Source organism: Odocoileus virginianus, chromosome 8 (assembly GCF_023699985.2).
Source record: "Odocoileus virginianus isolate 20LAN1187 ecotype Illinois chromosome 8, Ovbor_1.2, whole genome shotgun sequence".
Classification (NCBI taxonomy): domain Eukaryota; kingdom Metazoa; phylum Chordata; class Mammalia; order Artiodactyla; family Cervidae; genus Odocoileus; species Odocoileus virginianus.
The window spans coordinates 54479760-54506847 of record NC_069681.1 but is presented as its reverse complement, the minus strand read 5'-3'; the positions used below and the strand labels follow the sequence as shown (position 1 = coordinate 54506847).

General features: G+C 40.7%; 1 protein-coding gene across 1 annotated transcript; it reads right to left on the bottom strand.

The window, feature by feature from the left end:
* EDNRB (endothelin receptor type B) lies at positions 1-27088 on the bottom strand. The gene is made up of 8 exons (XM_070471529.1): positions 26912-27088; positions 25581-26112; positions 6764-6876; positions 6425-6629; positions 4650-4799; positions 3472-3605; positions 2798-2906; positions 1-884 (listed from the first exon to the last, which is right to left on the bottom strand). Exons 2-8 carry the CDS (start codon positions 26058-26060, stop codon positions 750-752), a joined length of 1326 nt encoding a protein of 441 aa, XP_070327630.1. The 5' UTR covers positions 26061-26112; positions 26912-27088; the 3' UTR covers positions 1-749.

Genomic DNA, 27088 nt, shown 5'->3' with positions numbered 1-27088 from the left:
TACAGTGGTAAAAGAAGAATGCTTTAATAATCCTCAAAAAAATTGTAGGTAGTCCTTTCTTTGCCAAGTACATGAATAGGCGATTTCAAAGCAGTGTTTTGGGATGGCATTCCAAGACTTCTCTCTCTGTCCGTTTGTGACATTTGATCTTATCTGAATGTAAAGTTGCATGATTTTCAAAAACCTCAGTCTCTCTGATTCTTCCTCCTGGTCATTTAAATATGTCTCTAATGTCAAAAATCCACCAGCTGAACTATTTTCACGTGTTGTTTCCAAATATAGTCCAGCCAATGGTGTGAGACTTTAAAAGACATTTAAAATTTTAAATAGAGTAATTTAAATTTCATCTAAAAATTCTGTTTTGCAGTGACACATTTTTCCTTTACATCAGATTAATCTTGATTTACAAAAATAAACATCTTTCACAGGAATTCTGAGTGAACTCAAGTTAAATGTAAGTGGTGTATGAATAGGCCAGAAGTTCTGAAGAGCTATAATATAGTGAAGTGCTAACTGTAAAGAATTAAGTGCTTTCACAATGAGGCTTTCTTAATTCTCACTGCTTGTCTTCTCAAGCTGTGAAAAGCTTATCAAACGTCATGTGGAACTCTTGAGTGTGAAGAAAATAATCATTCTTACATTTGTACATTGTTTTGTGCAAACACACACGTTGTTTTGTTTCACTTTGGCAGACACCCTTTTGTTTGAATGATTTCTGTCCAAAATAAAGAAAATGAATATTCCTTCTTTCAAGATGAGCTGTATTTATTACTGGAACGGAAGTTGTCATATCCGTGATCGTTAGCTTTGAACTTTAAGCACGACTGCTTTTCCTCCAAGGACTGTTTTTCTTCAAATGATTGGCACCAGCAGCATAAACATGACTGCACAAAACAAAGTAACTTCGTTACAAGTTTACATCAAGTTACACTATCACAACCCTCCCTGCTCACCAGAATTCTGGCTTTTCCTGCAGGATCAGCAATTCTTGGGCCACTTTCTTGCCATGCCCTTTTATCTTCTGCTTAAAAACATATAACTGCAGAAGCAGTTTATATCATAATTTTTTAAACTAGAAGCTACACCGAAGAAAAATGTATATAATTAAACTTCTTCATCTTTTAATTAAAATGAAATAGAAAGACAATTCTTGGATACTTACTCTTGGTTACTTGAGAAATACTCTTAATATTTGATAAATATATAACTCAAAACTTTTTTCCTATGCAAGTGGAAATATTACCATACCCAAACGTACATAATAATCTGTAACTTTGTGGGCATCAAAATAATTGTAGCTTGTTCTGCCCATATATTTAAGTACACAACTAAAATTGTCAGCAGAGATGCTACGGACCCATGTTGACGTCTTCCACTCTGAGAATATGGTGCCTTGGAACTTCACCCCTAATCCCATAGAAATGGAATGGCAGTTGACAGGGGCGAACTGAAAGCAGCTCCTTTGTCCCTTTCCTGGTTGCCTATGTCTGTTCACTTCTAACCTTAAAAGAACCTAATTATAGGCTTCTCTGGTGGCTCAGAGGATAAAGAATCTGCCTGCAATGCAGAAGACTGAGGTTCGATCCCTGGATTGGGAAAATCCCCTGGAGAAGGTAATGGCAACCCACTCCAGTATTCTTGCTTGGAGAATTCCATGGACAGAGGAGCCTGGTGGGCTACAGACCATGGGGTCACAAAGAGCTGGACATGACTGAGCGACTAACACACCCCTAGGGATTTGATCACTAAGCAATTGAAACTAACTCCTGACTTAATGCTCAACTGAGTGCACAAGATGCCTTGTCTAACCTGTTGATGCTTTTCCTAGATAAAAAGAAGTAGGACTAGGTCTGTACCTGTAGCAGTCCCCCCAAGGAATCCTGCAAGCAGATCACTGGCAAGAAAACATCTGAAGAGAGAGCCAGACAGTCTGCCTTCCATGGAGAGATAGAACCCAACCTTCTGTCTGGATGATTCACTGAGATTCTTCTCTCTCCATCTTTCCCTTTAAAATTGGTCATGACTGAACAGAATCTTTGGCGTCAGTCTCTGGACTGGAGCCCACCATCTCCCTAGATCGCTGACTTTTCTGATGAAAGCATTTTTCCTCTTTATTAACACTTGCCTCTGGAATTATTGGTGTATGAACAGCGAGCAGCCAACCTGGGTTTGGTTACACTAGGAACAAGTGGATATAAGGGAAGGAATATTTTATTCCATACTAGGTAACTGAAGGAGTGAATGAATGGATGGATGTTACACACAAATGGAAGCAGCCAAATGAGGAATAATTTCATGTATTCTATATCAAGGAACACTGCTGTCAAATAAAGGCAGAAAAGTGAAGGTAGAACTTGAATTAAGTTGCTTTGTTTGACTTGTAATTCTCACCTGTGTATGAAAAGGAGACTAACTTAGTTATAATTAGCACTGTGTTACCTAGTTCAAAATCTTCCAAAAAGGGGAATAGTACATTTAATTCATGTGTAGCTCTTATTTTATCATGTGATAGCATTCAGATATCATGCATGTAATCTTTTATTCATTTTCTGAGTAACTCTATGACTAAAACTGATTGGTTGAGGCAGTAGTGAATGGTTGACTGGGATTTATAGGGAGAAATTGATTATAGTGATTTAAGAGCAAAATTTATATTTAAAGAATCATCTATCATGTAATACAAGGGAAAACTATAAAACAGTTGACTAGATCACTCTGGGTAGAAATAATAATAGTTTGAAAGGGTTATATTTGATACCAGATTAAAAGGGTTTTTGATTTTTGAATACTCTCTTACCTTAAAGCAGTTTTTGAATCTTTTGCTCACCAAATACAGAGCTATTGGGTTAATACAGGAATTCAGGGAGGCCATGTTGATGCCAATGTAATCCAATACCAACAAAAAGCTGCAAAAATAATACAAAAATTTATTTATGTGCTCTGAGCACATATACTTTACAGACATTTGTGTTTTATAAATTAAAAAATTACCCATTTATAATTATTTTGACTTTATCACTAGTCTTTGCTGATTTTGATCTCTCTCTGTCTCTCTTTCTCTTTGCCTCTGTGTCTTTCTCTTACTCTCTGCCCCTGTCATATCCTTAACCCCCATTCCCACTCCCATGCTCAATTCTCTGCCTTAAAATGAAATCTATTTTGTAAGTGCTCAGGCTGTCTAAAAAAGAAAAGATTTACAAAGTGCAATGGAGAACCAGATCTGGTATTTTCAATCATGCCACTCACTCACTTGGACAGCCCTGGCTCTCCATTCTCAGTGTTCCAAAGCTCCCCTTACTTCTCTGTTGGAAATAGAAGTAAAGGTAAAAAAGAAAAAGTTGGGAGGCATCTTAAATTGCTCCCTGAGGATTAGAAAAATGCTATTCTCTCTTCCTGCCAATGAAAGGAATCAATGGAAAACCTTCTGAATGGCATTTATTTACACAACTATCTCTATTTTACCTTACTTACCTCAAAAATTCACATCTACGGGGATCATGCTGATCATAAAGAGTGAGCTTCAAAATCCTGCTAAGATGAAGAGGAAGCCAACACAGAGCAAAGACAAGGACCAGGCAAAATACTGTTTTGGCCACTTCCCGTCTCTGAAATAAAACCGCAGTCAGACTCTGTAATGGATGGCTCATTATAATCACAGCATTCTCTCTTTCCAAACAAAATGTTTAATACTGTTCACAAAAAGTCAGTGGCATTTGTAAAAATTCAGGATACAGAGTTTTAAACTGAATAGTTACTGTGAATTAGAACTTAAATGACTAAGATTCATCTTTTTCTTTAAACTTTTCATTTTGTGTTGGAGTATAGCCAATAAACAATGTTGTGATAGTTTCAGGTGAACAATAAAGGGACTCAGCCGAACATATACATATATCCCTTTTCTCTCAAACTCCCCTCCCATCCAGGCTGCCACACAACATTTAGAATTCTATGTGCTAATATAGTAGGCCCTTGTTGGTTATTCATTTTAAATATAGCAGTTGTGTACATGTCCATTTCAAACTCCCTAATTAGCCAGCCCTTCCTCTCATCCTAGAGATTCATCTTTAAAAAGTAATGGCTTATATGTGGAATCTAGAAAAAATGGTACAGATGAACCTATTTGTAGGGCAGGAATAGAGACACAGACATAGAGAAAGGATGTGTGGACACCATGCGGGGGAGAGGAGGGTAGGATGAACTGTGAGATTAGGTTTGACATAAATATACTACCATGTGTAAATGGATAGTGGGAACCTGCAGGATAACACAGGGAGCTTAGATTGGTGCTCTGTGATGACCTAGCTGAGTGGGATGGGGTGGTGGTGAGAGGGGGGATCCAAGACGGAGGGGATATATGTATACATATAGCTGATTCATAGCAGAGACTACCACAACACTGTAAACCAGTTATACTCCAATGAAAAACAGTTTATCTAGGAAAGTGATGGCTCTTTTTACATTCCTTTAGATTATGTAGGATATCTCCAGATAGATAATATAAAACGTATTAAGAATATGAGCCTAAGAAAAATATGAGCCTGGAATAATGTTCTAGTATGTGATACTTTTAGTTTATTATCACCACAATAATTTTCATATTCATAGTTGGAAATGTAATCATGAATCAGCAAATATTTCCATTTCCTTACCTGCTTTAAGTGATCATTTAAAGCAATTTGCATACCACTCTTCTTTCTCAACATTTCACAAGTCATCAGGGTATAAAACAATGCAGTGATGGCCAATGGCAGGCAGAAATAGAAACTAAATAGCCACCAGTCTTTAGCTGTCTTGTAAAACTATGGGGAAGAAAGGATGTTATAGTTAATATTCTTCTGTAAGAAAATCTTACATATCAAATATTAAAAAATGCTCATCAGGAATAATCTTCTAAAGTAGATCCATTTTATAAATACTATGTAGAATCCTTCAGTAGAATCTTTATTCTACTATGTAGAATTTTTTGTCTGCTGAACAAAAAATTAAGTGAAACAAACTTTTCCTAAAAGGCGTTTCAATTCTCTAAGGCAGTGTGCTATAATTAAATATAAAAATGTAAGCAATTGGGCAAAATTTTAAATACTTGATAACTCAAGTATTTTTGTCTTCACATAAGTGAAAGGAATTCTTTGTGTGAAATACCACATCTGGATGTGTAAAGATATTCTAGTGTTTTGGGGGAACGTCTCACCCTTTAACAAGTTTGTTTCTGGGGAAAGCAGGTAGGAAGAGGTCTATGGTAATCATTTAGCTCAGGTATATATGCATCTAAACTATCAACTAAAAATCAAAGTTGCTTATAAAATGACTTCTCTCGTACTCTTTTTCTGTTCTTTTTTCCTTTTCTTTTTAGAGATTGTTGTTCCAGGTATGTCTTTGTTGGAACAGAAGTTATGGAATCTATGCAGTACTTTGGGCTTCCCAGGTAGTGCTTGTGGTAAGGAACCTGCCTGCCGATGCAAGAGACATAAGAGGTGGGGGTTTGATCCCTGGGTCAGGAAGATCTCCTGGAGGAGGGAACAGCAGCCCACTCCAGTATTCTTGCCTGGAGAATCCCATGGGCAGAGGTGCCTGGTGGAGTACGCTCCATGGGGTCGCAAAGAGTGGGACATGACTGTGACTTAGTGTACCTCCATGTGGTACTTTTCCCATTGTAACTAATAAGAAACAAGGAAACAGCATTTTCATTTTCAGTTTCCCATTAAAGCCCCTCTTTAATCTTTTGTTTATCATGATCTATACACATATACATAAAGTCTTATATAAACTTACGTGTAAAATAGAAAATAATTATTTGTGACATTTGGACCCCCTCCCTTTGCATTAACTCCTTGCCCTTTCTGTTGGGAAGAGACTTTTTCACTTAGGGTCTATTTTTTGATGACCAGCATTGCTATTTTCCCCCATTTCCTAATTAAACACTCTTAAATAAAGACAAGATGAAGTTCTTTGCAATGGCAGCTTTCAGTTTAGAGCGAGGACAGGCTTGTCATTCATCCCAAGATTCATGAAGTCACGTAGATTTCTACCAGTCTATCCATACCAGGGTGACTTCTACTTGATCATTCCTTTAACCACACACTCCCTCCAATGACTGCTGTGTTGCTTAATGCAAAATATGTTGTAGCAGCCAGTTCTTATGTGAATTTGAGTAGGAAAGCTATAAATTCCCATCGATTCTCTTTTGTCGACTTGGCTTATCTGTATTCCCGAGAACCAGGGGATTCTTGGAGAAGTAATGACCTAGCTTCTTGCAGCGTGGGTCATTAGTCCCGCTGTTAACCCTGAAGTCCTGGGACCTATACTTTTAATTTATGCCAAGGATAGTCATAAATCAATAATTTCCCAAGAAGAGGAGATTGGGGGAAAATAGGTAAACATTTATAAGACAAGAGCAGAAAAGGGACAGAAAAGTAAAATTTACCTGCATAAATGCTGTTTTCTGAGTGGGATGGAGCAAGCAGATTCTCAGATTATTTCCTATGTGATCACTGGTAATTATATCAAAACCCACGGCCTCAGGGACAGCCAGAACCACGGAGACCACCCAAATTAAAACAATTTCTACTGCTGTCCATTTTGGAACCCCGATTCCTTTAATCCGACTCCAAGAAGCAACAGCTCGATATCTGAAGAACAAAACAGAATCAATCGCCAAGCTGGCAGAGCCTGGTTTTTATTGAATTACAGTTTACTTTCTAAGTAACGTAGCAACCACTAGGATCGTGGTCAGGATATATGCCGCTTAGACACATGCTCTTACCTGTCAATACTTAGAGCACATAGACTCAGCACAGTGATGCCCACGGAGGCCTTCTGAATGAAAGGCACCAGCTTACACATCTCAACCCCAAAGGGCCAGTCCTTGGCGAGCAGCTGCATAGAGGAGACACAAGCTCTGTTAGGGAGATGTTCACAGGGTGTTCTTGAACTGTATGTGTTCCTTAGTGGAGGTGAATGAGCTTTTGGAGTAAAATAACAAATTCCGGTTCTTATTCTTTTTCTCATGGACTCCTCTGAAAATCACCTGCATTTGTTAGATATTTGGAACAAGAGAGTGGGCTGGCAATCATGAAAGGGCAGCCATTTCGGGAGAATGAGCTACACATGAACAAGAGTTTAGGGTCAAGGTCTCTTCTACTGCAGGGCCAACTGGGGCCAATTGCTGAAGTTCTCCTTTCAAAAATGGAAGCTGCTATATAGCACCAGGAGCCCAGATAAGTGCTCTGTGGTGATCTAGAGGGGCGGCATGGGGCGCAGTGGGAGGGAGGCTGAGCGAGAGAGGATATACGTCTACATATTGCTGATTTCCTTCATTGCATGGCAGACACTAACACAGCATTATAAAACTGTTATATTCCAGTTTAAAAAAATTTTTAAAAATTGAGCCTGTAGTGATGAAAATTCCTCTCGCACTGTTATGAAGTCTCCAATGCTCAGTTGGTGGCCAAATCAAACTAAAGATTAATCAAAAGTAGGTGAAAAGTGTTCCTTAGTTAGACTCGACGACTCCCTGGGCTTCCCTGGTAGCTCAGCTGGTAAAGAATCAGCCTGCAATGCAGGAGATCCTGGTTCGATTCCCGGGTTGGGAAGATTCCCTGGAGGAGGGATAGGATACCCACTCCAGTATTCTTGGGCCTCCCTCATGCCTCAGACAGTAAAGAATCTGCCTGCAATGCAGGAGACCTGGGTTCTAGCCCTGGGTTGGAAAGATCCCCTGGGGAAGAGAATGGCAACCCACTCCAGTATTCTTGCCTGGAGAATCCCCATGGACAGAGGAGCCTGGTGGGCTCCAGTCCATGGGCGTCACAAAGAGTTGGAAAAGACTGAGTGACTAAGCACAGATGACTCCTATGGAGAACACAGTGTGTGTTCGTGTACTCATTCTTCACTCTGGTCAACTGCACTGTCAGTCAGCCCACTGTTCAGCTTGTGTTCAACACAAGGCTCACTTCTTCCTGAAGACTTCACTTGAGTCCGTCCTTCTCCCAGAAGGCTTTCCCCCACAGATCCACTAGGCTAAAACCTTTACCTCTTTCAGTTCTTACTCAGGTCTCATCTTTTCAATAGGACCCTCCCATAACTACACTGGAAAGGATAGGAAATGGTCAGGCCTCCGCATCTCCATCTGCCTACTCCACTTTACACCTACGGCACTTTTTAACTCCTATTGTGTATCATATAGTACACTTGTTTGTTTTTTAAGTTTTTGCTGTCTGCAACCCCTAGCCTATCAGACAGAACACAACTTCTGCAATTACCTAGCACAATTTCTGACACACAGCAGATGCTTAAGTATTCAAGTCCCTAAAATACATAGGCACTGTGTATGAGCAGGGTGAGCAAAATGACTTAGTATACGAAGTATACATACTATGCATACATTTCTATTTCAAACTAACTATGCAGCCATCTTTTGTTAAACTCATGATTTTCTTTTATAGGGCAACTGGCTATGCCCCACACACAATGTAAATGAATCACATTAGGTAAACATCTGGGTCAGATGTTTACACAGTTTGAAAAGAAACTTTTAAATCTACATATATGTGTTTTAATGTCTTAAAGAATAACCTTCCAAAGTTGAAAACTGGTTTGAAACATAATTAAGTCTTTCCATTCTTTCACTTGTAACATTTCTTTGTAGAGTTTGTCATGCTGGGTAACTGTTCAGCAAATAGAATGGCATCCAAAGCTGAAATGTCTGTCTCAGTACGAATATGACTCAGAGCTCCAGCGTGAGACCAATTTCATTTCTAAGACAGACATGAAAATTTACACTGATATGTAGACAAATGTTGGCAAACTTACAGCAAATATGCTTTTTCTAGGGTCGGAAAGCCTGCAAGGCCAGGCAGATCAAAAAAGAGAGAAGGCAGCCAGGAGCAAGAAAGTCAAGCAAATATGCTTTTTCTAGGGTCAGAAAGCCTGCAAGGCCAGGTAGATCACACAAGAGAGAAGGCAGCCAGGAGCAAGAAAGTCATGCAAATATGCTTTTTCTAGGGTCAGAAAGCCTGCAAGGCCAGGTAGATCACACAAGAGAGAAGGCAGCCAGGAGCAAGAAAGTCATTGGTGTCAGAAAATAATAGAGGGCAGAGGGGTCTGGGGGTAAATCCTGTCTAAAAGGAGCCCCTGCTAATAAACATGATGAGATTATTGATAAGAAATCCCCAATAACAAAATATCTTGATTTTTATCCCCAAATGTTTATATAAAATCTCACAATTTCTAAAACTTGTCAACTAATTAATATTTTTGAAAAAATAAAAATGAAAACACTAACAGATAATAACATCATGTTAACAAAATAATTTTATACATCAAACCAGCCTCTAACTTGTGACCTCTGGATTCATGGACTGGTTCATAACCCTGCTTATTCATTTATTCATTCAACAAACATGTATTCAATACTCACCATGTGCCAACACCATTTGGAGTATGGAAGCCTATCAGTGAACAAGGCAAACTCCCTGCTCTCATGGAGCTTACAGTCTAGTGAGGGAGGCAGAGAAAGAACACATAAATACTTAATATGGTGTTCACAGGATTTGTGGCAGCTAATGCGAAGAGCTGACTCATTGGAAAAGACCCTGATGCTGGGAAAGATTGAGGGCAGGAGGAGAAGGGGACAACAGATGAGAAGGTTGGATGGCATCACCAACTCAATGGACATGAGCTTGGGTAAGCTTGGGGAGTTGGTGATGGACAGGGAGGCCTGGCGTGCTGCAGTTCATGGGGTCACAAAGAGTCAGACACGACTGAGCGACTGAACTGAACTGAGAAATTGTAATGAAATTTGGGGTGCTTTCTTGTTTTAAAGATAGTTTTGATGGGGACCATTTTTAAAGTCTTTATTGAATTTATTACAATATTGCTTCTGCTTTACGCATTGATTTTTTTTTGGCCATGAGGCATGTGGGATTTTAGCTCCCCAACCAGGGATCCAACCTGCATCCACTGCATTGGAAGGCAAAGTCTTAACCTCTGTACAACCAGTCAGGTCTCTCTCACAAGAGGCAACCTTTAGCAGGGATTTGACTAAAATAAGAGAGTAAGCCATGCAGACTGTATTCTAGGCAGAGGAAAGAGCAAATACAAAGGCCCTGAGGTCAAAATAAGCCTAGTAAGAGGAAGAGGTGAAGACTCTTAAGGCTGGCTAGAGTGGTCCAGACCAGTCTAGATGTAGTTAGCGGGAGGAGCATTTTTTTTTTTTTTTTTTTTTTAAGGAAATCCATTGCAATATTTAGGACAGGGAGATGGCATCATCTTATTAATGTTAAAAAAATCACTTCAGGGACTTCCCTGGTGATCCAGTGGTTAAGATTTCACCTTTCAGTGCAGGAGTTGCAGGTTTGATTCCTGGTTAGGGAACTAAGATTCCACATGCCTATGGGCAATAAAACCAGAACATAAATAACAGAAGCAATATAATAACAAATTCAACAAAGTCTTGCAAAAAAAAATGGTCCACATCAAAAAAAAAAAAAAAAAAAAAAAACCCCAAACCCCCTCTCATTCTAAAAACATAAAAAGATCACTCTGGATGCTCAAGATAGACTAGAAAGTGGTATGGTAGACTATGAATAGACTAAATAGATAAAATAGTCAAGAAAAGAAGATTTGGTGAGAGATCATGGGCTTAAACTTGTGATGCCTTGCAACTGAAAGGAATGGATTATAGATGGGATATATTTTGAAAACAGAGCTAGCAGGATTTGTTGATGGGTTGGATGTAAGATGTGAGGAGTCAGAAAACTCAAAGAGGTTGATCATATGAATGGTGAAGACATTGACAGAAATGTAGAAGACCCAGGATCCGGCAAATCTGAACCAGCTACAAGCTCAAGGTACTTTAGAAGATTTGCCAATTACCCTTGAAAATATAAGAAAAAGATTCCAACCAGTTGAAAGAATCCTTCCAGATCCAGTTTGGTATAAACTACTGCATCTAGGTGACAGTCTTTCTAATCATTCTGTCTTTATATGTATCAGAGGGGGAAGAAAAAGGAAAACTAACATTTACAATGAGCGACTTCACTTTCACTTTTCACTTTCATGCATTGGAGAAGGAAATGGCAGCCCACTTCAGTGTTCTTGCCTGGAGAATCCCAGGGATGGCAGAGCCTGGTGGGTTGCCGTCTATGGAGTCGCACAGAGTCGGACACGACTGAAGCGACTTAGCTGCAGCAGCAGGCACTATTCTAAGCCATTTACCTATGGTATATCATGGAATCCCCAAAGCAATGCTTTAAGGTGAATTACTATAATCTGCATTTTAATAGGTTAAAAGACTTAGAGGTACTTAGAAGTTTATCAGCTTGCTGTGTTGGTTTTTTAGGGCTTCCCTGATGGCTCAGAGAGTAAAAGAATCCACCTGTTATGCAGGAGACTTGGGTTCAATCCCTGGATCGGGAAGATCCCCTGGAGAAGGGCATGGAAACCCACTCCAGTATTAAACATGCCCACAAATTCTTTGACAGTCCTCTCTTCAAAGGTGAAGCTCATTTCCCCTCCCTCTGAAGGTGAAAGGGAGTGGGGACTTAATGATTCACATTTAGTGAATAGAATGTGATGGGACTGATGATGCCTGAAATCTGAGACTAGTTCATAGACGGCATTATGGCTTCCTCGTTGCTCGCTCTTGGATCATCGCTTTGAGGGAGTTGCCGTGTCAAGGAGGAGACTCAGGGTCCCTGTGAAGAGGCAACATGGCAAGGAACTGAGGTCACCTGAAAACAGCTGGCACTGATTTGCCAAGTTTCCGGCCTTGGACAAGCCTTCTCATGACTGCAGCCCCGCCAATAACTTGACCCTCGTGAGAGACTCTGAGTCAGGAGAACCCAGGTCTCCCACATTGCAGGTAGATTCTTTATCAGCTGAGCCACCAGGGTCGCCCAAGAATACTGGAATGGGAGGCTTATCCTTTCTCCAGTGGATCTTCCTGACCCAGGAGTCGAACTGGGGTCTCCTCTATTTCGGGTGGATTCTTTACCAACTGAGCTACCAGGGAATATATTTGTCCTTGGTCACTCACTTATGTGAGGCTTCCTGCGTGGCGCTTGTGGTAAACGACCCACCTGCCATTGCAAAAGACATAAGATATTGTGGGTTCGATCCCTGAGTCAGGAAGATCCCTTGGAGAGGGCATGGCAGCCCACTCCAGTAGTCTTGCCTGGAGAATCCCATGGACAGAGGAGCTTGGAGGGCTATAGTCCATAGGGCCGCAAAGAGTTGGACACGACTGAAGTGACTTAGCCTGCACACAACGCTCACTTAGGTAACTAACAGATAACTTCCTAGCTATTTTATTCATCTTATGTCCAAAAATTCAGATAGTTTCAAGTATTTTATTGTCTTGAACAATCTCTAGATATGCAAATGTGAGTATCACAAGGTACAGTCATTGGATGAGTCAAAATGAATGAGTGTCTGGTCACTGAAGGGAGAGACGTCTGGCCAATGAAAATGAGTTCTGCGTTGAATCCAGGCTCTGTTTTGAGGTTATTATTGCTTTTGGCTCAGACCAGACATTGGATGATTGCTCTTCATACCACTGGGAGGCCTGCAATCCAACCTCTGACCCAAGTTATCACAGGGGACAGGGAAACACAAACTGAAAATTGTAGCAGTTCTCTTCAAGTTCAACACAGAGATAGTCAGAGACTTAATCACAACCGACAGATTACAATTTTCTAATCTACCCTTCCAAAGGAAAAGAGACTGCCAAAAAACCCCTCACGATTTCAATTCAGACATGAACGCTGCCAGTCCTGAGAGGCCACAGAGGTGGGGGATTGAGTGCCCATTTCTATTATTTTGCGAGCAGAAGGATGACTTTGGCAACCTCTGCTTCTCTCATCAGAAGGCTTTGTGGAGACATTGAGAAGCCTGATCTCCTGTGACATAGACCATGCCTACTGTTGATGCTCATCTCAGTCTAAATGGCCTGCATCCAGAATGTCTTGGCAATTTAGGGCTTGGAGCTTATTAAGAATGCAAAGACATTAATCTCTTGCCCTGTGTGGAGGAAAAGCTGTGAATTAAAAAAAAAATCAATCTCAACCAAGACGCCACTTTAAAATTTGGTGAAAGAATGTTCTTAGAGGTTTTCATAATTCTTGGAAATTATTTCAATATTTCTTGACAAAAATAATGACACCCAATGCCTATAATCTGAAGTTCAACGATTCAGTTTTCCTTTTGGTAGAGGAAACTGATTCTCTTTTAATTGCAAGAAGAAGCAAGTCTAACTTTAAACCCAGCAATAACACATTCATATTTCTTATTTTCAGTTTTCGTCATTCAGTGAGATAATTTAAGGGCAAAATCTGAGTACTGAAGACAAATCATGCATGTAATCAAATCTCTCTGATTACAAAAAAAAAAAGAAAATGTCAGGGATCAATATTGTTTCTAGGTCCCTGCCATATAACTTAAATGTTTGGGTCCTGTTTAAAATTAAGTTTGACTACATATTACTTACCATTTCTCAAATGTGAGCCAATCAGAAAATATTCCCGTTACTGACACTGGTTTGCAATGGTGATGACTCATTTGAGAAAGAGCTTTTGTTAGTGTTGGTCCTAGAAGCAATGTAGTGTTCATTTGACAAATGAATGCCTCTTTCACCTAAAGCTTCCACTGCTTTGCTAGCACATTTCTTTTGTATAAATAAACACAAATAAACAAACAAATAAACACTAGGTTGAAAACAGTCATGGTCATACTGACTATAAGGTTTTTACTCAAAGATGCCCATGATTTCATAACTTTATGTTGAAACAGCTGTTTGAGAAAGAAAAAAGGCAACAGAATACAAAAAATTTTCATATCATATTTTAAATGATTTTTATAGTACATAGTTTATACTATGTGCTATTATAGTATATACATATTTTTACATTACATAGTTTAAAAAATTTCTAAAAGGATAAATAGTGTGAACAGAAAATCAATGTCTTTTCTTTAAAGGTATTGCTAAATGAGTCCTACAAAATCTTTCCAACTGGGGAAATTTATATTTTCCTATTCTCTTTTTAATTAAAAATTACATTCTTGAGAAATTAAACAGAGAAAATCCTATTAATACATACCACTCTTAATACCCAATGGAATCTAGCCCCATAGGGTCAGGAAATGCCAAAGTTAACCATCTTGCACTAACAAATGTTCAATTGTCTCATTAACCATAATCACCTTTCTCCTTTCTATTTTTCAAAATAGAATTTTTTTTCAAAAAAAAATTAACAGGATACACTGAGCTTTCACTGGTTCTTAGTTTCAGAATATTCGACAACATTTTTAGTGGCTAGCATAGTGCCTGGCACACGGTGACTGCTCATTAAATGTTGTCGTTATTGTCCAGTCGCTAAGTTGTGTCTGACTCTTTGCAATCCCATGGACTACAGCATGCCAGGCTTCCCTTTCCTTCACCATCTCCCGGAGTTTGCTCAAACTGACACCCATTGAGTCAGTGATGCCACCCAACCATCTCATCCTCTGTTGTCCGTCCCCTTCTCCTCCTGCCTTCAATCTTTCCCAGCATCAGGGTCATTTCCAGTAAGTTGGCTCTTAATGGTGAATGAATGAGTTCATGGATGAATGAATGAATTTGATCATAAGACAGACATCTTGCATTAAGACTTGTTATGAGCTTTTCAGTTCCCATATTTGAAATAATTCTTCTGAGAGTTGAGATGACTGTGCTTACTACTGATTGATTGATTTTGTATGGTCTAGTCCAGGTCCTCCTCCCTTTCAAGTCTTCTTGACACATAAAGCCAGGGCCTCTGGAAATGAGGCGTTGGCTCTTCTCTGGGAGTTCCGCTTGCCAAGCAGACAGGAAAAAGTGGAAAGCAAAATCCCTCCCCTCCCCTCTCTCTCTCCTCCTCAAACCTGTCAGGGAAATGACTGGTATAAAACAGAACCCACTATTTCTCACTATCTGTTGGGATTCTATGAGGTGTGTTATTGGTAAACGTGGTGGAGATGAATGTGGAAAGCACAGAGATGCTTTTAGGAAGGTGGGTGAGCAACACATTACAAGTGACAACCAGGGTTACTTTGCCAGACTGCTGTCTGTTCCATCTGGTGATGAACTGTGAACATTTCTTTCAAATGACTGATATTATAGAAATATTTTTACAGTCAGAGTCTAAAGAAGGAAATAATGGAGCGGTTGTGTTTCACAAGTTTGGGGAAGGGTGTATTCTTCTGCTTTTATCTCTGCTTCCTGTGGCAGATAAGAGTTTTTCTGCATTTGAACTGGAGTTTTAATAAGATAAGACACCCTCATTCAAGGATTTCCCATGTCCGATTGATCTCCCTTTCTCTTTTTTTTCTTTAATTCAAACTGAAGCTCTGTGACAACCTAGAAGGGTGGGATGGGGAGGGAGGTGGGAGGAAGGTTCAAGAGGGAGGGTACATAGGTATACCTATGGCTGATTCATGTTGATGTTTGGTGGGTACCAATAAAATATTGTAAAGCAATTATCCTTCAACTATAAATAAATAAATTTAATTAAAAAAAAAACATACCATGAGAGTTTAAGCTGCTGGTCAAGTGCACAGAAAATATTTTCTTGGTATACATAGCACTTGTGCCTTGGGGACAAATATCAATCACAAGTTCCATCTTACATCCATTAAAATGTACTTAATCACTTAAAGAATAGGCCGGAGGTGCCATTTAAATAGACTATAGTATGAACAGCACCCCCTGGAGTTGTGTAAGACAGAGACCCTGTCCCAAGGAATCTGTCGTGTGCACTTGAGCAAAGAAAGAGCTTTCCACTGTTCTGAAAAGATTCCTAGGACTGGCTGAAATAGATGAACGACTCCATTAAAATGAGTTAAGTTTCTGGAAACAAAAGCTCTAAGAGCAGCAAAGCGACAGAAAAAAAAAAAAGATAAAAAAATGAATATGTCTTAGGAGGAAATTAACTTCACCTTAAATATATATCCCTTCTTGGGTTACAGTGAAATTTATTTCCACATCTGTAACAAGCCAATAAATAACTGGTTGGCTACTCTTCTATTATCTGAACCTGAAAACTTATCTTCAATTTGTGCATAAAAGCTTTCATTGACATGTCACATATGTTGAAAAGATTCAACTAAGAGCATTAAGAAATGTTATTCACAAATCTAGCTTTATGGTCAGTTTCACTTCTCTGAGCTGAATCTTCTAAGATCACTGTGACACCTGAAGAAACTAAGGAATTATAACCTGATGATCTCATGGTTCAGAAAGCGACCCTCAAACTTAATAAATTCAACAAATCTTATTAAGTCATTTCATGTCTTGCTTAAACCTAATTCTATCCAGAGAATGGTTTATGGAATAATCTGTGCTTAGAAAACATTTGATTACTATGGAAGTCAAAAGCTCTTTAATATAAATTAAAAACACTGTGTGAGGGGGAAGGAGACATATAGAACCTAAACACCCAGAGAACTGGGTTACTCCTTTCTGGAAAGTAAAATGAAGCTAAGGAGGAGAGAAGTAGAAACACAGGAGTGAGAAGGCATGAAAATGTCTGGAAAGGAATCTTGGGGACAAAATGCCTCAGTCAACTCTGCTGATATATTTCTTTCTTTTCATGATGTGGACCATTTTTAAAGTCTTTATTGAATTTGTTACAACATTGCTTCTGTTTTATGTTTTGGTTTTTTGGCTGCGAGGAATGTGAAATCTTAGCTCCCTGACCAGGGATCGAACCCATACCCTCTGCACTAGAAGACAAAGTCTTAACCACTGGACTCCCAGGGAAGTCCTTGCTAATAATTTCTGACTCAAGAACAACCCTCATTCCCTCTTCCTTCTACCACCCCATTTTGGCCATTTTCTTATTTCTTTACATTTTCTCCAGAGGATCTTTTAGGAAAGAGAAATAGTAAATCTCTAAAAGGATTGGAAAGAAAAAAAGAAAAGCCTAAAATTAGACAATTTGCCAGCTAAGATACATCCATATACCACACTCAGTTATCTTCCAGACATAACCGACCTCTTCTTAACTTTGCAAAGTCCTCAAAGAAAATGCTTCACATCATAAATTATATATAGAATCACATTTCAGCTCAGGCTCTATCTGTCAACACCCTTGAAGGCACTTAATCTTTTATTAGCACTAGGCATGTTTCTCTAAAAATCATCAACCATTGCATATTAACTACACGGTGAAAACCTTATTTGGTTTTCTTTAGAGAATGAAGACCCTGGCTCCCTGGCTTCAAAACAACATGGTCTTGGCTGTATCATCCTCTTGTACAACTATGGAAATACCTTCAGTCTTGAACGATTCATTTAAAATGAGCAAAGGAAAAAATGTAAAGCCTTTGATAGATAAGCCTTACCATGTTGAAAGAGACATTGCCTTGACATTTTAAGAGCCTTAGATTTATGGAGTGACCGGGTGACAGATCAAAGGCAAACACAAGAAGAATCATAAGAGTTAACCCCGGGAAGCCTTCCATTGTCCATGGCCAAGGGTTTGCCAATCATTTTGTCACAAGCATCCATGGGCAAAATGTGAAGCAGTGAATCAGAACTAGGAATCCTTGAGTTTCTGGGTTATTTGACATCTGCTATCGATCTCTTATTCCATGATGGCCAATAGCCTCATATATATAGAAAAAAGAACAACAATCCCCCTTTCCTTTTTCATTTGGACAGTTACAAAAATACGAGTAGAAGGTCTATCAACAAGCATTTGTCTTAGTTGACTGTTATAGGGTGTTGAAGTGTTAGTTATATTTATTGATTGATTCAAGGTCATTCAAAATGAATAGCCTTACTCTTTATTAATACTTTTAAAATATTACTACTTCAAATATGATTAACTGGTGATCCTTAAATTTTGTTTTTTTGGTTTGTTTTGCTTTAAATGAATGAATCTCAAAAGTATCTAGGTTCGGTTCTGGGTACAAAATGCTTCTTCTACTAACATATCTCTGTGTGCTCAGTTGCGTCTGACTCTGTGACCTCATCGACTGTAGCCTGCCTGGCTCCTCTGTACATGGAATTTTCCAGGCAAGAATACCGGCATGGGTTGCCATTTCTACCTCCAGAGGATCTTCCTGACCCAGGGATCGAACTTGTATCTTCTGCATTAGCAGGTGGATTCTTTACTGCTAAACTGCGAACCCTAACATATCTCCGGATATTACTAAAATGTCACTAAAATATCACAGTTACTTAACTGGACATATGAACAGTATTGTTATCTTGGGCAAAATTAGACTTGCTTACTCAATGATGGGGGCTTCCCGGGTGGATCAGCAGTAAAGAATCCACCTGCCAATGCAAGACACCCTGGTTTAATCCCTGGGACGGGAAGATCCCCTGGAGAAGGAAATGGCAGCCCACTCCAGTATTCTTGCCTGGGAAATCCCATGGACAGAGGAGCCTGGAGCCTACAGTTCTGGGGGTTGCAAAAGAGTCAGCAACTAAACAACGACAACAACAAGAACAACTCCATGATACCTTAACTTCTTGTGTTGCTATATACACATAAACTTCCATTTATTAATCAGAGAAGTATAACTTCAAAAGTTAAATTTGACGGTGTTCTGTTCACTTCTACTTCTAACTATGAAACTAGTTAATCATACACAGACTTGTTAAGTGGTAGAAGTAGTCTAAGATTGGAAAGTGAGAAAGGTGCTTTTGATTGAAATATAGCTTTGATTATGTCACAAGCAGGAAAGCCTGACTATCGGACAAGGTCATTACAAGGTCATTTCACTCAAAACTCATTTGAGGGTTCAGTGAAGCAATTCCCATTTTGAAATACCAGCATTTTAATGTTACATGTATTCCACCTGAAGTAGCTAAATGTTAAAGATCAGTAGTTTTTGCCTCTCAGACATATGAAGGCAGCCTCTTTGCCTCCAACAGTAACCTCCAAAGTCTTAACAATAAAACCATCTAGAGGCACTCCAAGCAGGTCACCAGCTTAATTTTTAGAAAGCTCTCCACTGCCACCAGACATCTGATTATACTTGGATCCTTATCAAAATAATGTCCATGTAGATATCTGTCATCAGTTTACAAGAAGATTTGTTTTCAATGCCAGGTGTGTGCGTGTGAGAGCTCTGTTGTGCCTAACTCTTTGCAACCCCAAGGGCTATAGCCCACCAGGAGAAAAAAGTCCATGGAATTTTCCAGGTAAGAATACTGGAGCAGTTTGCCATTTTCTTCTCCAGGGATCTTCCCGACCTGGGGGTTGAAATTGCATCTCATACCTTTTGGCTCTTTCCCAGTAGGACCACCTGGGAAGATATTAAATGCAATTTGCTTACACATAGAGGAAAGTATATTTCTATTATTTACTATATTTATGTTAACTATATATATCAACTCAGTTATGCATGTAAATACAGCACAAAGAGAGTAAATTTGTTACAATTTATAAGTTCGATATTTGCTCAAGCATTTTTAACTTCTTGAGATGTTAAGAGAAGTTGAAGAAATTTTAACTTCAACTTGCATTCAAGGTTTTTTTAAATATCACTGCTAATCCAAACCAAGCCAAACCAACTAATCAACCAATCACTAGCAACACATAAAACTTCACAGCATCTATAAATACACTCAGCTCTTCCTATGCAACTTTGACAGCGCTGCTACGCCAGGATGCTACAGGCAACAAACATCTAGATTATTTACTTCATTTTAGTCTTACAAGGACACAATAAGTGGTTTGTGAATAAGGAGAGATTCACCCTCCCATCAGATACTTAAACACTAGTTTTTGGGTCAGTATATACATAGCCCATATAAATACTGGCAAAGTGATTCATGTTATATTTTAGATATAGACATTAATACATATATATGTGTGTATATATGTATGTATATAAGTGTGTGTGTGTGTGTATATACATATATATATACATATACACATATACATATATATATATATATATATATATATATATATATATATATATATGAGGGCTTCCCTTGTGGCTCAGCTGGTAAAGAATCTGCCTGCAATATGGGAGACCTGGGTTTGATCCCTGAGTTGGGAAGATCCCCTGGAGAAGGGAATGGCTACTCACTCCAGTATTCTTGCCTGGAAAATCCCATGGACAGAGGAGACTGGCAGGCTGCAGTCCATGGGGTCGCAAAGAGTTGTACTTGTCTAAGCCACTAGCACTTTCACTTTTATATATATATGAAAGTGAAAGTCGCTCAGTCGCATCTGACTCTTTGTGACCCCATGGACATATAGAATTCCATGGAATTCTCCAGGCCAGAATACTGGAGTGGGTAGCCTTTCCCTTCTCCAGGGGATCTTCCCGACCCAGGGATTGAACCGAGGTCTCCTGCATTGCAAGCAGATTCTTTTAATGTCTGAGCCACCAGGGAAACCCATACAAAGAGGGCTTCTGACCAGGGCTCTCACCAGGGCTTCTGAGTCAGGGAGGAAATCCTGATAGAGTGGGAGACTCAGCAAATTGAAGCTCTAAAAGGGTTTCAGATAATCACGTGAAATACTAGAAATAAAAGCTTATTTCTCCTTCTCAGCAACACACACTGGGTTGTCACTATATTACGTAAGAGCATCCAGATGAAAAATGAAATGCAAGCATCCAGAGAGGATGTTTAAAAATATGTAAATATATATGTGTATACATATTAATATGTAAATATGTTAAATGTTATAAAAATGTATAGATAAGTAGAGAGGTGAATATCACTGGTCACAGTACCTGGTACAATGTAACCAAGTAAATGTTATTAGAATGTGTATGAGTGCATGTGTCAATAAGAATGGAAACTTTTTTTTCCCAGCTTTTGCCATTATAAGCATGACTACAAATAACATCTTTGTATACCTTTGTAACATCTTACATAAACTAGTGACTCAAACTAATACAACAATAACTAGTACAACAGTAACTTTGGGGGACAGTATAGCAATGTCTATCAAAATTACAAAGGCACATATCCTTTGATTCAATAGTTCTAATTCTAGAAATTTATCCTTCAACTATAGTCACACATGCGTACAAAGCCATACAAAGAAGTTATTTGTAGTCATGCTTATAATGGCAAAAGTTGAAAAGCAAATTTCCATTCTTATTCACACACACTCTTACACATTTTAGTAACATTTATTACTTAGTTACTTCGTACCAGGTACTGTGACCAATGATATTCACTTATCTACTTATCTATACATTCTTATAACATTTAATATATTTACATATGAATATATATATATATACATATATGTGCGTGTGTGTGCTCAGTCGCTTCAGCCCTGCCCTATTCTTTGTGACCCCAGGGACGGTAACCTGGCAGGTTCCTCTGTCCATGGGATTTTCCCAGCAAGAATACTGGAGTGGGTTGTCATGCCTTCTTCCAACTGATTCAGGGATTGAACCCATGTCTCCTGCATCTCCTGCATTGGCAGGAGGATTCTTTACCGCTGAGCCACTGGGGAAGCCCATATACACATACACTTATATATTTTTAAAGGTCCTCTTTGGATGCTTGCATTTCATTTTCATCTAGATGCTCTTATGTAATACAATGACAGCCCCAGTGTGTGTTGCTGAGAAGGAGAAATAAGTTTTATTTCTAACATGCTTACCTGCCTATCTGAAGCCCCCTTCGAGCTTCAGTTTGCTGAGTCTCCCACAACATCTGTCAATCAGGATTTCCTCCCTGACATAGGAGCCCTGTGAGAGAACTGACTCTGTCTAGAAGTTTCCAGAGAACAGTTCCTTGAAGGAGTTGAGGCAGAAGATACACATGCCGTGAGGTCTGTCAGCGCTCACAGCAGCCCCTCCCTGAGAAGTCCCGTCCCGTTTCTACAGCTGCATCAAGGAGCATGCCTTTCAGCCAAATCTGTGACATTTTGTGGTTTGTCAACTTTATTGAACTCTAGAATTACTGAACTCCAGATTAAAGTTACAGATTCATGTTGAAGTTTATACACCCAGGGTAAACCAATAGATGAGTTGCAGTATTATATGAACCCTCAGAAATTATGAATGTATATTATATTATGTATATGTATAATACTCAGATGGTATAGAATCCACCTGCAATGTGAGAGACTCAGGTTGGATCCCTGGGTTGGAAAGATACCCTGGAGAAGGAAAGGGCTACCCACCCCAGTATTCTTGTCTGGAGAATTCCATCCTGCCAGACATGGGGTCACAAAGAGTTGGACAAGACTGAGGGACTAACACTTTTTCTTTCATACATAAATTATCTATTTATATATTAACTTATATAGCATATAACATAGATAATTAACTGGATTTTCAAGAGACCAGTAACACTCCACAAGAACAAAATTAGAAATCACTAGAGTACCCCACTTTAGGCTAAATTTAAATGACACTCATAATTCACTTAAGTCCCTTTGTGTGAAGTATAATGCTTGACTACTGTGAAATTCTAAATGCAAAAATTTTAAACTTCCTTATAGAGTGACACAATTATTTAAAGAAATACATGGCATTTAACTAGTCCTGGATTAGGTGTTTTTGTAAATAAAGACTTTAGAATGACAAACAGTGGTATTATCAATTTTATACATTATAGATCATCTGAGGGGAATTTTGGGAGATAGAAATCTTCAGATGACAAAATTAAAACTGAAAATGCTTCCCAAGTAGCCTACTGTGTGGTAGTGTATCACATAATTGCACCATTATACTCCAGTGAGGTCCTAACAATATTCCAGGCTGGAGGAGGTCATGCTGTGAGCAGCTCAATCTGTGCAGGGTGGGAGGACCATGGGTTCTAGGGCCAGAAGGCCTGGGTCCAAGCCCTAGTTTCATCACTTTCTGGTGGTGTGACATCATCAAGCAAGTTACTTCTTCATCTCTTGAAAATGCAATTTCCCCATCAAACAGGGGTGATAACAATACTCCCTCCATAGGCTTTCTTGGAGTGATTGAAATGAACAAAACCAAGTACGTAGTGCAGAATGAATGGTAATCATTATTATTATACTATGTCTCAAGGGGCACATATTTATGCATATTATAAACATAAACTGAAGGCCACTATGTAGGATTCAGTGATGGCAAACCTAGCAACAGGACCTAATTCTAGGCGATGGATTTGTTTATAGCTATAAGGATGACTACAGGGCCAGATTTGTAATGACTCATTGGTTTGTTTATTTCAGAAACAGAAACACAGGTTGAACAGACTTAATGGTTTCAGGGAAAAGAATGTAACTTCCTAGGGAAATTGTAAAAGAATTTGAAAGGGAAGGAAAACCTGCGTGCCCCTTTGGGAACAGGCTTGTCTTTGGCTTATTGAATGTAATAATTTGGCTGGGCAGAGAAAGTAAGATGGTCCTGGAAGAGCTGATTTACATCTGGTGCCCTCAATCCTACCTTCCCTACAGGATTTTACCTGCCAGCTGACTCAGGAGTTAGGAGGATATCTAAGTGGGCTCACCACATGGCATTTCCTGGCACCTTCCTTAACAAATCTTTCACAAAACTAGCAAAATTAGATGTAATCTCCCTTTTCAGAAGGATCTTACGATGCTGGGAAAGATTGAGGGCAGGAGGAGAAGGGGGTGACAGAGGATAAGATAGTTGGAGAGCATCACTGACTCAATGGACATGAGTTTGAACAAACTCCAGGAGATGGTAAAGGACAGGGGAGCCTGGTGTGCTGCAGTCCATGGGGTCGCAAAGAGTTGGACACGTTAGCGAAAGAACAACAAGAAATCACTTATTTTAAAGTGTTTTCACAGCACCTTGTACTCTAAAGTTGCTTAAGTCAGGTTTGATGAATGCCTCTGCCACATCGGAACAGTAAGACTTGGTCTTCAGGATTCCTAAAATAGGTTAATTTTGGTTCTAATGGAGATGGGACTGCATGTAAGGGACACATTTCAGCCCATGCTTCTCCCAGGAAATCCTCAGAGTTCATCAAACTGGCAGTCACACAGGAAATTAGGATTTCATCTATTTATCCCTCATTTCTGGCAGTGTTTCTTTCTAGGACCTGGCTTCTAATCCAAGGGTGAAGGTGAAGGTGAAGTTGCTCAGTCGTGTCCGACTCTTTGTGACCCCACGGACTGTAGCCTACCAGGCTCCTCCATCCATGGGATTTTCCAGGCAAGAGTACTGGAATGGGTTGCCATTTCCTTCTCCTCTAATCCAAATACTATCTCTAAATCTTAAAAAAAATCTCTAGAATTCCTTAATGTGTGACTTTTTGGATTAGAATTTCCAGAGATTGATAAAAGGCAACTTAAAAGCATCCTATCTGGTAACTTCTCCTGTCACAAAGCTTCAAGAATTCCCCACAACCTTTTCCTAACCTTACATGCCTTCCCCCCCACCACCCCCACTCTTGTACTGAGCCCAGAACTAGCTTTAGGCAAATCCCCAAGGTACATTCCGAGTCCCTCACAGTTTTGGTTCTGTGTGGATGGGTGACTTTCTATGGCTAATTATGATGGGGATGCAGAGTTTTACATATTTGCATAGTCCTTTAAAATATTCCATCTCTTTCCCTTAGGCTGTTTTCTCAATGCCGCAAAATTCCAGTTGGTGGGTACTAGCAGCTTACTGTAGAATTGAGGACACTGAGGTCCAGAGATGTTGGGATGTGTTCAGAGCTTCACAGCAAGCGAGAGTCAAACCATATGAGGGTTTGTGTCCTGCCCTACTCTTCATGCCCACATCCTCTGATGCCAGTGGTAATCACACAATGATGTTAGCTACTCAAACTGTGAAGACTGCAGTTGAGTGTTCTTGGTCTTGTCCACAAAGTAACTGATGGGGTGCAATTTGCACTTTGGAACCTGACCGATTGGGCCTGATTTTCCTCAGCTCCATCACTTACTCCTTGTGAGATCTTGAGCATCCTATCATTGATAAAATGGAGTCATATCTACTCATAGGTTGTCAGAAGGAGGAAAGGAAAGTAACACATTTATCTTGGTGCTTGGCCCATCATAGGCATTCAGTAAAGACCAGATACGATACAGTCATTCACAGCACTGTGTTTTCTCACTCACCTGTCTGGGACTCTTTCTCTTAGGCCATTTGTTTTCTAAAAACCTATTTGCTTCCCAAGGTTAGTATGCATATGAATCACATAGGTATTTTAAGATGCAGGTTCTGATTTAATAAATCTGGGGTGGACCTGGAGCTCTAACAAGCTTTCAGGTGATAACAATCTGCCAGTCCATGGTCCACCAATCTCTGAGCAGAGAGAATATATCTTTTGCGAGTTGAATTTAGGGACAAGGTCCTTCAAGACCAGTGCCTTTCAAACTTTTACCTGGAGGGCTTGTTAAAATACATTTCTAACAAGTTCCCAAGTTATATTTAGGCAGCTGGTCTGGGGACTATGCTTTTTCTAGGCTTTGCAGGGGGCTACTGAAACCAGAAGGGTGTTTGGTTCCAATGATTATTGGAAGTATGGGGGAGTCAGGGGTGTGGGGCCTGAGGGTGGAGGTGGGGGAGTTGGGGGGGGGGGGTTGGCTCTTCTTGAGGAACCTCCCTGCAAAGACTTTCCCATCTTCCCGGTCCTAAGGGTGCACCCTCCCATCGCGATCCTAGCAGGCACCCCTTACCTTGTAGGTATTGATGGGGATATCAATGATAATGTGCAGCAGGTCTCCGAGAGCCAGGCTGGCTATCAAGATATTTGGACCGTTTCGCATGCACTTGTTCTTGTAAATGATTCTCAGCAGCGTGGAGTTTCCGATTATGCCCAGCACGAACACTAGGCAGGACACCACCGTGTTGATGTACTTGAAAGTCTCCTTGATCTCTATGGGTCCGTCGCACGGGGGTGGGGTGCGCGGTGGGATTCCCGCCATCCTTCCCCCTCTAGGCATCTGCGGTGTTGCGGACGATCGCGGCTCGCTGGCGTTGGACCTCCCGGGCCAGGAGGTCTCAGTCGGGGTCTTCATCATCTCTACGGTCCCCAGAAGTGGCTGAGTGGCCCCGGCTGGCGGGAATTCCCTCTCTTCAGCTTGGATCCCCGCCACACCGCAGGCAAGGATCAGCGCCACCAGGGCGCGTCCGCACAAGCTGGGCAGCGGCTGCATGCTGCTGCCTACTCCAGAGGGAGTCGGGTGGCCGCTCCTCAGCTTTCCGAGTCTAGAGACCAGCAAGGGAAGGAAGACAGGACACCCGGGTCAGCGTCCCCAGCCACGCCCCTGCAAGCCGCTATTCCGGAGAGCAGCAGCGCCCGCACTCTCGGCGCGCGAAAGTATTAATAAGTCGAGTTGGCGCGGGCGTGGGGAACTCTGGCGCGTGGTACCCGCCTGCGCCCCTAGACCGTCCCTCCAAAGCCAGCTTTCGCTGGTTTTTCCTCTCCTGCGTCCCCTGAGGGGTAAATGACTCTCAGTGGGGCGGGGTATCCTGGAAGGGGTGTGACGGGGAGGAAAGGATGGGTGTCCAAAGCAAAGCTTTGAACTCCCGGTGTGCGCAGAGAGAGCAGTATTCATGTTCCGGCCAAGGGCGCGCGGGGACGGGGGAAATCAAGGCACCTAGAGATCAAGGGCATCGCCAGTCTTTGCATTCGACTCCACAACAACCCCGGATGCCGCGCGTCTGGACTCCCAGACCCCTTACTTCCCCGCTGCCTGTGGTCGGACTACTCCGCCGCCCCCCCACCCCACAACAGACACCCCAGGACTGCGCCGGCTGACCCGGAAAATCTCCCGGACATCTCCACTCGGTCTGGTTGGAAGAGTCTCTATCTGGATTAACTCGGAAGTTTCTATCCCCTCCGAGTGAGTTCAAACACTCAAACCCTCTCCTTCACTCCAATCCCATTTTAATCTGCTGTAGCTACACGTTAACACCCCCCCCCCCCCCCTAACAAGTAATCCAAACTGAAGCCCCAGGATAAGGTTCAATCAGATTTTAGTTAAACACCAAGCAGAACGGTTACCTCTCGGTCCGGACGCACCAGGCTGGGACTTGCTTCCCCCGGCGCGCGGCTGGGCTCCCGGCCGCCCGGGAGCAGAGAGGGCCTCGCTTCAGCAGCGGGAGGGTCTGGCTCTGACGAAACGCCGAGGGAATGCCTGACCGTGGAGCCTCCGCAGTTTGCTCGGGATCCTTGCTGTCC

Excerpts from the sequence above, each read along its gene's own strand:
- EDNRB (XM_070471529.1), bottom strand. The coding sequence starts at position 26,060 with ATGCAGCCGCTGCCCAGCTTGTGCGGACGCGCCCTGGTGGCGCTGATC. Across the intron at positions 4,800-6,424 it reads AGAAAACAGCATTTATGCAG|TTTTACAAGACAGCTAAAGA; the intron begins GTAAATTTTACT and ends TCTTCCCCATAG. Across the intron at positions 2,907-3,471 it reads CGTAGATGTGAATTTTTGAG|CTTTTTGTTGGTATTGGATT; the intron begins GTAAGTAAGGTA and ends TTATTTTTGCAG.